At 45.0% G+C, this 15,453-nt stretch overlaps 1 protein-coding gene across 1 annotated transcript; it reads right to left on the minus strand.

The window, feature by feature from the left end:
- Positions 1-367: 367 nt before the first annotated feature.
- TRIM69 (tripartite motif containing 69) lies at positions 368-14,880 on the minus strand. The gene is given in 6 exon segments (XM_067556065.1): positions 368-909; positions 4,383-4,500; positions 6,169-6,201; positions 7,411-7,644; positions 12,488-12,583; positions 14,374-14,880. Coding segments are annotated over 6 exon segments (1,530 nt in total).
- Positions 14,881-15,453: the final 573 nt, after the last annotated feature.

A 15,453-nucleotide genomic window follows, 5' to 3' on the forward strand; every position in this document is an offset into this window, starting at 1 on the left:
CCTACCCCATCCCAACTCACCTTCCACACTTTCAGGATCCCAGCCCAATGGATCCTGTCCCAGCTAGTGGAACTGGTCAAGTGGGGAGTATTTGCCAGGCCTCATGAACATTTTCCATCAACAAAGAAGGATGAGATTGACCCAGGGCTCACTCATGGCAAAGTCCCAAACTACCCACCAAACTACTACCAGAAACCAGACGACTGCTCCTAAACCTGAAAACCCCCCAGAAACAAGTGCTACAGACTGAGCATATATTCAACACATTTAAAAAAAAGACAGGTTACTAAATCTATGAGCCTTTTTTCAGACCCACTGATGTCTAAGGAAACATGATTTGAACGTGGAGCCATCAGCGAATCTGGTCCTACATGTTGAAGAAGATTTTCAGTGGTTCACTGTTCTCACTGGAGTCATTCAAGCAGGGACAGAAGTACGGGTAAAGATTTTCTGTGAAAGTGTCCATGAAAGTGTAGATATGGGACATCTTATTAGCATCATAAAAGGACACCTGTCCCCCTTCATAGTCCAGATACACCCCAATCTTAGACAGGCTAGTGCTCAAAGTCAGACCCCTCGCAGGTATATCCAAAGCTTTAAACTTATTCCTGTTCCTGAGCCTTATAAGCCAGTATCCATCCCTGGGTGATAATGGGTTGTTCCCTTTTCGATTGATAGACTCTTTGACCACCCCCAAAGTCCATTTGGTCTTGTTCTCCACCTCCACTTCCCAATAATGTTTCCCTGAAGAGAATCCTTCAGACCCCAGGACAGCGACACTGGAATCAAATCTTTCTGGCGTATCTGGGAGCATCTGCTTTGTGTCATTGTGTCTCACGCAGCGCAGATCTTCAGAGAGAACGAGGTTTGGATGTGCTGTTTTAGGATCCAGGGTCACCAAGGAAAGACCTTGGTAAAAAGGGAGAACATGGTTATCAGAGACAGCATTTTAACAGGGTACTTTCTACAGAGTAACCAGGGCCCTGTGAATTAGGGTGTCCAGATAACAAGTGAGAAAAATCAATACAGAGGGTGGGGGTAACGGGCGCCTATATAAGAAAAATCTCCAAATATGGGGACTGTCCCTATAAAATCGAGACATCTGGTCACCCTGCTGTGAATGCTGCCAAAACCGTCCCAGAACTGAGAAATTCTCCTCTTGCCTGGGTTCTCTCATCACTAAGCAGGAGAATCAGACCAACAGGCTTTGCAACACAGCCAGTGGAAGCAGAACTCCACATCCCGCAGGGCTCGCCGCCAAAATCGTTCCAAAAAGAGCCAGGAAGGTAGATGCAACCAAGCCAAAAGAAAAACTATGGGGAAAATCTACTTGCAGGAGAGACACTCTGGGACGAGGTGAGAGGTGGAAAGTAGAAGAGGAAACAAAGGAGATGCTGCTTCCCCTCACTTCTTTCTCCACATCAGACAGTACTTTTAAGTGCTTCACCTCTTTAATCAGGCTACACACTGCTCTCCACCAAAATACCTCTTAGCCTAGAAAAGAGGCCAGCTATTTTAATCCTGCCTCTTCCACTGACTAGCACTATGTTTCTCAAACCATATATAGCAAGGGATCCCATTACCACATTCCTCCACCTCTCCTGTTTTACAAATAAGTTCAGTGAGGACCCGAGAGGTGGCCCAAGGCTATAAAAGTAGTTTATAGCAGAGCTGGGACTAGAATCTAGGACAGCGGTTCCCAAACATTTTCCCGGCATGACCCCATTTTCAGAGGTGGTGTTTCCTACTACCCCTTTTAAAAATGGTGTCCTCCCTGCAGTGTGACCTCACACACACACTGTACATGCAAGGTCATGCCACAAGGAGGATGCTATTTTGCTTTACAAAATGATGTCCTCTGGACAGCATAATCTCACATACATACGGTGTGTGCGAGGTTGTGCTGCATGGAGGGCGCCATTTTGTAGAGCAAAATAGCATCCTCCATGCGATGTGACCTCATGCATACAGTGTGTGTGAGGTCACACTGTGCGTGGCAGGCCATTTTGTAAAATGGCGTCCTCTGCATGCTCGGGATTGCCATGACCCCATCTGCTGATGAAACGACCCCACTTGGGGTCATGACCCACAGTTTAGGAACTGCTGATCTAGGAAGAGCCATGTTCCATTCACAGAGCCTCTCAGAAAACATATGCCAGATTATCTGTTAAATCTGTAAATTACTCCTATCTTAGACACATTAACAAATATTACAACATGCTACACACATGTAACTAAAAAGTGTAGAAAAGTGTGGGGGGTATATTGTATCATCTAAGAAATAGTGTGTGATTGTGTCTTACATGTGCCGTGGCACCAATGACAACAGGATGTCACAAATGTATTATTATGATTTCATAACAAACTTGTATGATATTTTATTGCATTTTTTGAGACACATTATATGGCCATGTAGTAAAATGCTAAATCATAAAACACTGACAAAACAGAGCAGAGTTAAGGTTTGCCATTTCCTGAATTTACCATGACTTTGCAACCTTAACATTCCTTTATGGTACCTTTTTGTACAGAAGGTATTATTACATATCCCCTTCCCCACAAAAAAAAAATGTTTAAAGAACATTAAGGTTGCAAAACCATGCACTCAGACATTAGGAAATGCAAAATTAAGGTCCCTATGCAACCTTAATTTGGCTCCCTTGTGTGTATGCATCATGATACAGTTTTTAATTACACGATCACATACTATTTCTTCTTCATTCAGTGAATGAGTATGTGATGCTGACTGAATTAGGTGGGCCCTTGAGGTGTATTTGGGAGCTCTGATTACACCCTCCTACACCAATCTCGCGTTGGGGGTGTGACGCTGGCTGGATTGGGGGGGCCATTTATTATATTTTTTAACATCAATAGGTCAAAATCATAATAATTCATATGAGATATGCCATGTCAGGTACTGTTAGAAAGGTTATAATGTGCTAAGTAAGATGATAATGTTTATGTTCATGTGTTATATGTGTATTGGGAGTTACAGATATGTTTGTATCTGTATTTCAACTTGTGCTGTGTTTCTGGGTGACACCCCAGACAGGATGGCTGCAGCACTAGCCTGCTTAATGGTCCATTAAAGAAATTCACAGGTACAATGGGCTCAGGGGGAGAAGCCAGGGATATACCTGATGAGTCACCAGTCACTCATGTGACCCTGGACTCCATCTTATTTCTGTAAATTTCCACAAGCAGCATTGCAAAGGCCAAAGGACATAAAAGGCAGCTGCACCACATCCATTTTGTCTTCAGTCACCAGTCTTCAGCCTACCTCTGGATCAACTCATCTACAACTGATCTGAAGCTGTGAAACAAATGACTGAGACCCATCCAGGTACTGGATGTACACCAGAGGGACTATACAAACCTGCAAACTCCATAATTCTTCTAGAAACCTGATATATATGGACTTTCAAATCAATTGTATTTGTCTGATTGCTTTAATCCTTTAACATTTATCTTATAGTTTGTTTCTTTCTTTTTATAATAAACCTTTAGTTTTAGTTACTAAAGGATTGACTGGCAGCGTGGTATTTTGGGTAAGATCTAAACTTACATTGCTCTGGTACTGTGGCTGACCCTTTGGGGTCAGGGGAAACCTTTTTGGTAAAGAGCATAGAGTTTTAAATAACTGATCTCTTTACTGGTCCTAGTGGCCAATTGGGAGCCAGAGACTGAAATGCAGTAAAGGGGGCTATGTACATTTTTATTTTAGCTTCTTGATAACCAGTGTGGGGAATCAGAAGCATTGTTTGTGGCTGGTTGGGAAGTCTGACTTCAGTGTCACCCACCAGTATTGGGAGAATCTGCTCTTCTTTTACAGCCCTGACCTTGGCATTTTCAGGTGGCTACCATAGGCACGGAGGGTCACAGTGTAGTTATTCCATTTTTGTTTTTTATTATCCTAATGTAGGGTGTGGACCCAGGCATTATTTACGGCACACCATCCAAATCCTAAAACTATTAATTTCCTCCTGGGCATTCCTGTGGTGCCGTCATCATAGTATTTGATCACACACATGAATGAATGTATCTTCCCAGAACCTCTATGAGCTTTACAAAACCTACCAGTACAAGGAAAATTTTCATAATTTTTCACAAATTAAATTTAAATGAAAATGTTTTTTTTGTTTAGATTTAAATCTTTGCCTATAGAGCTGGGACTCCAGGCCTATCAGTATGTTGTTATTGCATGTGAACTACAGACTGAGACAGACTAGAAACTAGGGAGGAAATTGCATGTAATTGCTCAGTATCATTTTGAAAATCAGGGTCGGAACAGCAACACAAAAGGAAAAATAAAACCAGGACTGAAAAAAAGCAGGAGTGGGTCAAATGGGTTGTAAACAGATAATGAAGCAATATCGCATTACCTGGCCCAAGGATGGATTTCATTTCCTTCCATGAGGTGTACTGAATTGGACCCTTGAATTGTCCCATGCTCAGTTCACAGCAGATTAGTTCACCCAGAGATAAGGTGCTTGCTTTTTGCTCCAAGCTGCACAGGACACAAAGCACACTGCCTCTTAGTTTGTGTTCACAATGTCTGGTAAATACAGAGATGAAAGATGCACTAACGCTGCAAAAACCATTGCTGCATCTTTGGTAAAATGTTAAAGAAAGTCTCCTTGACTGGATTTATGCCCCTTTTGTCTCCCCTTTCTGTGAACATTCTTGCAAACAAGCTGTACTGGCATTGGGATGCTGTGTCTAATCTAATATGGTCACTCACCACTTGTACAAAATTGTGATAAATTTTGTACACAGTATGCCTTGTGAGGTATCATTGGAAAAGTTATAATCTGCTGAGTATTATTATCTTGTTATAATGTGTGTATCAACATTGTGTGTGGAGTTAGGAAATTTTGCTGTATGTTTGTAACTCAAACCTGTTGTGAGTCTGAGAAATGCCCATAGGTTAGCTCTTCAGGAATAACAAAGGAACTGTAAACAAGAGCCTCTATGTATGTGTCATTCCTGAAGATACCTCAAATAGCACGTGCGCAGAAGGTGCAGCAAAAATTTGCAGTTCACGTGAAGGACTGATGGCAAAGCATGGACATCATGGAACTGCCTGACCCCATGACACAACAAGGATTTTTGCAGCAAAAAGGGTCAAGATATAAAAAGGGACAACAAAGGCCCCTGGCCACCTCTTTCCTACCCAGTCTCTGGACTGGTGAATTCCGACAGGGGAAATTTTGAACAAAAGGACTGAGGTCCCCCAAAACTATTTGGGCAACCCAGAGAGACTTACAGAAAACTAGTAGATTTAATATCTCTGCTATCGTTTTGGACTTACAAACTCTAATTCACCTGTAACATATTTTACCTGCTTTAAACTCTAAATAACTCTCTTTTTTTTTTCTTTGTTAATACATTTTTAGTTAGTTTACCAAAGAAATTGTATGACAGCATTGTCTTTGATATGAGATCCTGAGCATCCATTGACCTAGGGGTGGAAGAACCTAATGGTGGTGATTTTTGGTTTTAATATCCTTTCATCACAGAAGTCCAGTCTGTCTGGGTGGTAATATAGGCTGGAGTGTCTAAGAGGACTCTCAGTGGCTCCATGGCAAGCTAGTACAGTGATCCAGAAGTACACATTTGTTGCTGGTTTGGTTAAATCTAACTATAGGATATACCACCAGTAAAGGAGTGTCTGCCCAGTTCTTTGACAGGCTAACCTGAGATTGGCCCTGTCAGCTGTGACCCATACCAGACATCATGACAAGCGCAAATACTCAGAAAAAGCAAATCTGAAACTTGAATATTCACCAAAAAGGAATTTCAGGGGGTGAAACTAATCAACAGCAACAGCAAGTGGAATTTCACACCCAATTCCGTAATTCAGAATTTACCCTATTTTGTTGATTAAGAGCATAAGCCATCCAATCAGGGAATGAGAACAATACCATATGACTTATATATGGCACCAACCCTACACAAATTCCAATATCTGAATATTGGCATTGAAGTGTTTGCAAACAACCTGCAGACCAGCAGTAATTTGGTGAAGACATTTGTGAATAATTGTGAGCACCTGCTAAATTTGAGAATTTCACAATTTGCAAACAGAAAGTCGCAAAATACGTCCAATAAATGATTTGTTATGAATTATTTGCCCAGCTCTAACATAGACTGAAGAATTCTGTGAACTTGTACTTACTGTTCCATGAAGGTCTTTATGCCCTGTCAAAGGGAAGAAGAGCCATTTATTAACGATGTAATTCTGTATGGCACATGTTAATAGAACCTGAGCAGCCAGTTATCTGTCGAAGTGGGAAGGAAACTGACAGTTGTTTTGATTAGAGCACTACATAGCCTTGTCCTCTGAAACAGTCTCTACCCTTCCTCCAGAGCATGTTCTCCTTTCTCCCTCATGGCCATGGAATGAGGAGGGGATTTCAGTAAACATGCATCAGGATATTTGGTATTTCCCAGCTTGTTCTGCTTTTGACACTGGAGATGCAACTGATCCCTCAGAGGGAATTATGGGAAATGTCCTGTTTAGAAACAGCTCTATTAATATATCCTACTTTTTATATCTCCTTTCCCATGTTCTTTGGCTGGGATTTTCAAAGGGGCGAAAGGGAGTTTGGCACCTGTATCCCATGGAAAGTCCATGGGAATTGAGCACACTTCAGCCCATTTGAATGTCTCAGCTTTCATTACAAAGGACAAGTCAATCAGAATCCCTTCTTCCTAAGGTTTCACCTGTTCCTACTATTTATTCCCCAACCAAAATCACAATCCGTTGGCTGTTCCAGTGCCTGTCTTACAGGATTGTCACAGGAGATCAGGTTTTCAGGTGAGGAATAAGCAGGAGAGCAGAACTCTTAACAAAAACAAATAGCCTATTTCCATGCAAGTTTCCTTCATCATACAATGTAGGGATGTAAACATTAGTTCAATTAAAAACCCGTTTAAACGTTCTAAAAATAGAACATTTAAACAGTTAAATGCTTGTGGGGGGGAGCCATGCTGGGCTTGACTCCTCACTGCCAAGTGAGAGCTGCCTAGCTGCAGCTCCCCACCACCCCGCATGTGCAGAGCCGTAGCTTGGCAGCTCTCACTCTCAGGGAACCGAGCCCAGCTGCTGCTCCCCTCCTCCCCAGTTTAAACGGTAATCAGCTGTTTTAAACGTTTAAACAGTTAAGCTTTTACATTCCTAAAACAATCCAGGCATTATCTGACAAATGTTTCTAAATAAATATTTGAAAGCATCTCATTAGGGTGTTAGAAAATATCAAGAGGTAAAACCCAATGATGGTGACTTGGACCACCCTTCTCCAGTTCTCCCTCCCATATGCTCTGCAGTTAGAACTTCATGTTCCCCAAATTATTACTCCCTCAGTCAACACTTCACTCTGCGTTAGTGTTTACAGCCAGATTTCTTACTGTAAGGAAGTTGATAGAATTGTGCTGGTAGAGCCGGGACTGTATGCGTAACTTTGTCTCCTTGGCTTGCTGCCACATTTCCTGGAGCTTGTTTAGATTCGCCTCCATTTCTTGGAAGAGGATTTTCCCCTCCTCCTGCAGCTCATTCATTAATCTTTTCTCCCTTCTATGAAGGAACTGGTGGAGCTTCAGAAACTCTAAGGAGATGTGGTGTTGAAGATGAAATTTGTTCTCCTGGAAAAAACATACAATTTGTTAAACAGGAGAAATATCTTGTACTTAACAGCTTCAAATAAAATTTATTCAGATAAATAATTGCTATTAGCTCATAAATCACAAGTGACAAATGACTTGTTTCATATCTTGTAACTGCCGGTGTATCCTGTGAACCATTTATACCTTCGTATAGGATTACAGAATCTGCTTTAGAAGGACAGACTCTTGGTCTGTTAAGTCTGGTATTGAACTCCAGCCAGGATCAATACAAAATGGCTACTAACGTTTTTGTTCTTCAAGATGTGTTGCACATGTCCCTTCTACTTTAAGTGTGTGCGTGCTCTGTGCACAACTGTCAGAGATTTTTCCCTTCGTGGTACCCATCAGGGTGGCGCATCCACCGTCTGCTGCCTCGTTCTGCCATGCATTAGCATAAGGCTGAGTCAACCCCAACCTCCCCCAGTTCCTTCTTACCATATGTACTCCGAGACAGAGGAATAGGAGGGTGGGTTGTGGAATGGACACGTGCAACATCTTCGGTGCCCGGGGGCCAATACTTACATTTGCGCTCTCCCTGTTGGTGGCAGTGCCCCGTGGGGGGGATCTGCGGGCCCGTTTCCTGCTCTCCCTCACTCTCCTCCACTGTGGGGCAGTGCGGAGTGGGGGAGAGCGGGAAACCGCTGCTGCAGACCGGGGAGGGGTGCAAATGTAAGTATGAGGGGGCTCCCCGGCAGTGGGGAAGGGGGGTCGTGATGGGCTCTGCCCTGGAGCCCTACCTTTGGCTGTCTAGCCCCTGTGTGGCCGGGATCCCCGCAGTTCCCTCCTTGCACCCAGCGCGGGGGCGGAGGGGCCAGGAAGACGGGAGGCAGAAGGTCCGGGTCAGCATGGTCACTGGGGATATCAGGTGGGGGGCGGCTCTGAAGAGGAGGACCTGGCCAGTGGCCCCCCCAGGCCAGGGGCATGGCCCCCCAACCCCCTTTGGTACACCACTGAACGCAGCTACAGCTACCATTGCCATACACTTTGTGAAAACTTGTGGAGCTGTGGAGAGGCCAAAAAGTAGCACCAGGAACTGGTGATGAGATGTCAGGAAGCTGAGGAATTCCCTGTGGTTTTGATGACTTGCCACATGGAAATATGAATACCAGTCTCCTCTAGGACCTAGAGAGGGAATAATAGAAGGCAGCATGACCATATGAAACTTTCTTTCTTTTAGATGTTTGTTGAGCTGCTGCAGGTCTACGCTTCTTTTTGCTTTTGGGATTAGGAATAGCAGGAATAAAATCTCTGTGGCCTCCTTGGTGGCTCCCAACTGGAGGAGAGATCGCACCTCCTCAAGAACTTCCTGAAGAGAGATGGTGGGGAAGGAGGAAAGGGGGAATAGAAACTCATTGAAGGGTGTATCCCAGTTCCACTGTGTTTAAGACGCATTGGTCTGTAGTAATGCAGGACAAGCACTTAGGTAGTGGGATAGGTGGTTTCCAAATACAGGGAAGGAGAAACTGGGACTGTGGAAGCTGGTATGGTGTCCTCAACTGACACATCAGAATGTTTGTTCCGTGCTCCCAGACTGTCTAGGTGAACAAGGGGCTGCTCCAGAAGAAGAGGGGGTGATCTCCTCCTATAACTTCTACTCTTTTTTTCCTTGACGGTTCCTGGTGGTGAGGGACAAAATGGGCTAGTGTTCCGACTGCTAGGGACTAAACTGCTCTCTTTTCGGGACAGATGTATAGATACCCAAAGATTTAAGTGTTGCCCTGGGGTCCCTTAAATTATGCAGTTTGTTATCAGTCTGCGGTGAGAAAAGTCGTGACCTCTCAAAGTGTCTGTAGGACCTGTTGGGAAAGCCCTGATGACTGGAGCCATTAGCATCTGCACATTGTAATGGCCCTAGCAGCAGAGTTAGCAGCATTCATACATGCTTGGAGTGGTGTTCTTAGTCACCAATTTACCCTCATCCACTGTTGAGAAAACCTCTTGCTTGGTGTCCTCTGGCAGCCTGTCTTTACATTTTAATATGGTGTCCCAGAGATTAAAGCCATATTGTCCTAACAGTGCCTGCTGGTTAGCAATCCTGAGCTGCAGTTCAGCTGTTGAATAAATCTTTCTACCAACGGGTTGAGTTTTTTAGCGTCCTTTGATTTAGGGGTAGCCACCTGCTGCCCTGGCATGCTCTCTCATTGGCAGCTGAGACTGCTCAAATCCCTGGGTGGGCACATAATACCTGCCCTAAGTACACTTGGATGTGGGAGGAAGAGAAGAGGGAGTCTGCCACCAGGCCTCGATGGGCTCTAGATAGGCTTCATTAATCGGAAGCACCACCTGAGACAGTCCTATTGACTCAAGGAGCTTGTGGGATGACCTAACCTCCTCCAGCTGATGTCCAAGGTGATGGCCAGCCTTTTCACGGTGAGCCGTAGGGTAATTAGGCGGGGGTGAGGACCCTTCTGAGATGACCGTTTCATCCACTGAAGAAGCAGATGAAGCCAATTCAGGTTGAGGTGGAGTCTGGCAATTGCATGGGGAGATTCACCAGGGCAATCTCCTGCTGCTCAGTACTGAGCCTGGGACTAAGATTGGGTTCCTGGAGCATTTGGCAGGACGGTTCTTCATTCCTGCTTTAGGAAACTGAATTGGATGGGCATAGGGAGGACCCGGAAATAGGTGGGGACCCCTGTGTTCCAAAATAGCCATTGGAAAGGTGCTGGGCCCCAGTTTCTTCCAGGCCATGGGCCCATAGCAGCTGGCCAAGACAAGGGTTCTTGTGAGTACTCAGGATGGTAAGCACTAGGAGGGAAATAGCAAGGTAAACGGCTGCATCCTGGAGAAGTATGCAAGCTGACCTCCGAGTCTGTAGAAAAATAGGCTTCCTTCTAACCAGGGAACAGCTGTCCCTGTTGATACCAGCGATCAGAGCTGAAAGCCAGAGATGACATTAGTGATGCCATTATTGCTGGCTTTCCCCTGGACGGCGCCATACTCTGAGGACCCCAGGTAACCATAGGCACCCACAGTACTGGATGCTGTGGAAGCTGCTACAGTCTGGCCTGTGGTTAGCAGTACCGGGAGAGCGGACTCCTGCATCTCCGGTGAAACTGGTACCAAAAGGCTTAATAAGTCCCTTGCTGCGGTAGTAGAGAGAGCCTGGAGCACTGCGCCTGGCACAAGATCCAAGGCCTGAACGAGAGGCTGGGAACTAAAGTCAGGCCACGTATTAAAGCAGATGCTTACAAATCCACTGCCCAGTACATGAACCTTGCAAAGCTGCTGCTAATGCACTAGATATTTACATAATAAATCTATTTCAAGGCTAGTACAGATACACCCCAATCTAGTACAAGAAGATGGTTTAACAGAGCAATGAATAGGGATGTTTTGTCCAAGATATCAGGAACAAGGGAAGGTAACAAACAGCTGTCATGAAATACATAAGGTGGAGTGTAAGTTATGTATTCCAGTCTATAAATGTCGAGACACTTCGCTTTAACCCTTTGTTGAGCCTAAGGGGCCGTGGAAAGTCCCACTGCTGACTGAACTGAGTCCATTGTAATGAGCATACATGAGTTAGTGTGCCGGTAGACATTGATCCAGGGAGCTAGTACTGTGCTTCATTGACAGTAAACCTGGCCGAGCACCTTCACTGCCGAACCAAGACTGTTTCAGGAGCAACTGTGGTTTTCCAGTGACACCCAGTGGATTTGACTGAGTTCACTCTGAGTTAGTTTGAACTGCGAATCATAACCAAAGAAAAATTCCACAAACCCTTTTGAATCCATTAAAGCTGATTGGGAATTTTTTGATTAAATGTTTTTTTTTTGTCAGAAATAGCCAGTTCGTCAAAACCAAAACTTTACATGGGAAAGGGTCAGTTTTGGGAAACTTTTGTTGGGAAGGGTTCCGAGGTCCAGGGGGGAATTTCTGGACAAAGTGAGAGAGATAGAGACCTATACCCCAGGCTCGCTAACAGCCCAGTGATTAGGACACTTGCTGGGATATGAAAGGCCTAGGTTCAATCCCCTGCACTGCCTGATTTAAAGCAGGGAGGTCTCCCACATCTCAGGCGAGTGCCCTGACCCCCAGTCTTACACTCTGAGAGGTCTTGGATTTAGCCTGCTCTGGAATGGGAAAACTTTCAGAAGTCTTGAAAATATTTGTGGGACAGGAAAAACATTTCCCACCCAGCTCTAGAACTGATATTGTGCACTTTGCAGAGCTCTAGAAACAAGCCGCTCTGGGAAGATTGATAGATACTTATAACTGTCTCCTGGTTCGACCTGGTGGAGCAGTTCCTTTTCATTGCCCATTCAGGAAGCTAGTGATCCAAACTCTACTCCTGTTTAGCTACATCGTCAAGAAATTAACACATCAGCAATAGCACACAACATGGTGTGCAGTTATCGTAGGTAATATTTGGGTGCATTTTCAGGTGTGAAGCCTTCAGCAGTGATGGGGAAACCTTGGATGCACAGAGGTTAGGTTCAGGTAAGGCCTCAACATTCAGATGTTAATCAGACTTATCCAGACCTTTGGGATTTCTGTGCAATGGTTGGATGTAAAGACCTCTCGAGGTCCCTACCAGCCATACAGTTCTATGATGCTCAAAAGATCTAACATGCATATTGGACAGAATCCAATATAATAGAAGGTGGGCTTTTTTTTTTAATACCAGTGCATTTCAATGTGCATTAAGATGCTTAATATATACATTCACATATTGACCACCATCATTTTGTTCTTAATAGTAAACTGACTGCTCACCCGAGACTCTTGGTTCCAGTAAGAAACCCCTGAGTTCTGTTCTCAACAAAAATGCCACCTGAAGTGCGTTAGAATCAGGTCTTTTGGAATGAATGCTACTCACTTTGTGACAAGAGATCTTCTCTTGCTGGGCATTCTTCAGGGTCTTTAGTTCCTGCACTGTGGCCTCCAGCTGAGTTCTGATGGAGATCAGCTTTTCCTGTCGGTTTGACAAACACAGGCGTCACACTGTAACTTACTTATTTATACTAGCTGAAGCTAAGTGGATGTCTGGGAGTTGGACCTAAGGAGACCAAATTTTTCTCATGCACTTTCCCAGTTGTTATGCTGAAGATCAGTTGAGATTACCAGATGCACTTAGATCATTCTCTGTAATCTAGAGAAAGACTGCAGGAAATAGGTCGGTGGTTTAGGTCACCTCAATCCACAGGCTGCGTGCAGCTAGGAGTGCTACTGTGATGTCTGTGGAACCCTTGTGCAGGAAGAGAGAACAACAGACACTAGCCCATGAATACATAACCTATTGCTGAGCATACTTTGTATTTCTCTTTTAAAATGCTGTTTCTTTGATGGCTGCTTCAAACCTCCAAACCCAGATTATTGTCCTCCAAGACAGATCCTCCTTGTGGATCAATGCAGCATTCCCCTTCCCCCTTTCGGAAGGGCATCATGCGTGCTATCTACTCCACATCCACTGCTAATGTCTCCCTGAAGTGCTCCAGGAAGAGGGCAGCACTTCAGCAGTCTGCCTTCTGAGACCAGTAAGCCACCCACCTAGGGCTCCACCACCTCTCAGCCCTCCACTCACGAGGCAGTACAAGAGGAAGGAAGCAGAGGAGATTCCTACCACGCACCTTTCATAAGTGCTCAATACACTGGGGAGATACCAGCAACTGCCCTTAATGTCTTAATCACTGCACAATAGTTAACTAGAGCCCTAAACAGAATTTAAAGAGAGAACTTTCAGCGGGGCAAGCTCGAATAATGAAACAAAAATCCACTTCCGCAACCAGTCTCTTTCTCAGATCCCTTTGCTTTTACTGCAAATATATTTATTAGAGGAGCTTTTCGTCCTTCTCAATCCATCTCCTCCTGCTGATAAATTCTGCAACAGTCATTACCCTGGCTTTGTGACCTCACAGTCTGTTGTCATGGAAATTATGATGACATCACAGACTGAGCTTGGTGACCTCCCTGCTGGACAAAGCTGAGAAGGAGCAAATGTCTCTTTCAATGCAAACAGCTGTACGAATCAAAACATATGGTGAGAAAGATTAGTGAAAGCTGAATCAGGGTTTGACCAATGCTGAATCAAAAACTTTCCCTGGTCCTGGATCTTACTCATCAGTATCTGCAGAATCTCAGCTTTCAGGATTTTTTAAATGAAGGTTTTAGCCTCAAAGACTCATAGATAATCAGGTCAGAAGGGACCATTATGATCATGTAGTCTGACTTCCTGCATAATGCAGGTCACAGAACCTGGTGTGCAGTTATCGTAGTTATTTATACTAGCTGAAGCTAAGGGGATGTCCCTTATGGTTGGGAAGATCCCTTTTGAATGGCCTCGTGTAACCAATTGCAGTATAGTTTTCTAGTCTGCAGTCACACTGGACAACACCTAACTGCTAAAGGCCCAAACCCTAGCACCCGTATACACCCGGAGGAGCCTGCTCTGTGCTGGGGAACTTACAGAGAACCCCAAGTCATTCAAGAGCATTGGAGCCAGTTAGTGTCTGACCCTCCAGTTTTAGGGCTAGCCTAACATCAGCAGCACCTGTGCTTCCACTACATGGAGATCTGAAAGGAATAGCTTATATGAAAGTACAGACCCTATACAAATTCACTTTATGTTTTAAATTGCTTTCATCTTGACAGGCTTTAAAGTAACTCCTGTATAAGCTATTCCACATTCTCTTCAGTGGAAAAGTCCCTCTAAAATGTGCTAAAGTAGCAGAGAAGGTTTCCATCCTGCCTTTGGCTGAGCCTTACCACATAGAACTGCACAGCGTCTGGGAGGAGCAGGAATTGGGAGCTTTGATCTTCAGGCTTCTGGGCATCTCTGCAGAGAAAACAGGACAGTTTCCCATTCGTCTTCCAGAACAGCTTGAGCGGCTCCCCATGCTTGTTGCACTTCTGCTGGCATTTCCCCACGTGAAAGCTCTTGATCTTTTCCACTAGCTTCTCCAGCACCGTGTTCCCTATGTACTGCCGGTCTGGGAACTGTGATTGGCACTCTGGGCAGAGGCAGACCTCCACCTTGCCCCAAATTTCCTCAATGCAGGGTCTGCAGAAGTTGTGGCCACAAGGTAAAATCACCGGCTCCTTAAACCATTCCAGGCAGAGAGGGCAAGACAGCTCCTTGGTGAAATCTTCAGCTTTTGGCCCTGAGGGCAGGTCTGAGGAGCTGGTGCTGAGTAAGAGGTTTATTTTACTCTCATTGTCACTTACAGAAGTAGATGAGGAAGAGGAGACATGGGTGCTGGAGGAAGAGGACATCGTGCTGGAGAGAAATGGCTTAGATCAGCAACCAAGCAAAAGACCATCCTGTCAGAAGGGAAATAACTGGAATGAGAGTCCCCTTCCCAGCCAAGGGCACAGATCTCTGCATGGGTAACCCAGGCATTAAAAGGATGTGCCGCAAAACTCTCCTGTTGAGAGGTGCCTTGGTATGAGACTCTATGACCAAGGCTGCACCACCGGCAAGCGCAGTGTTGTCCGCCCATTTTGGCACGTCGGCCTAGTGCACGTCCTGACACTGGGCCAGCCTTGCAGCTACTGATAATGCCAGCCTCAGGGTCTTCCGCTCAACACCTAAGACTTCATAGGTCTGCTGAAGACAACACTCAACCCAGAGACACACACCCAATGGGGAACAAGCCGTACAAAGAAACTCTAGAAGCTCATATAGCCCTGCCCCGCTACGTCACCACGTACATGCAACCATTCCCCGTCTCCTGCCCCACAGACCTAGCCCCAAACAGACCAGATGCATGCCCCCACTGCACTCCAGACCCCCCAGATATTCCCCAGTCCTAAAATAGGCCCCAAACCCACACACGCCCCTCAGAT

Source organism: Emydura macquarii, unplaced genomic scaffold (assembly GCF_026122565.2).
Source record: "Emydura macquarii macquarii isolate MOO-44397 ecotype Brisbane River unplaced genomic scaffold, CSIRO-AGI_Emac_v2 contig_1644, whole genome shotgun sequence".
Classification (NCBI taxonomy): domain Eukaryota; kingdom Metazoa; phylum Chordata; order Testudines; family Chelidae; genus Emydura; species Emydura macquarii.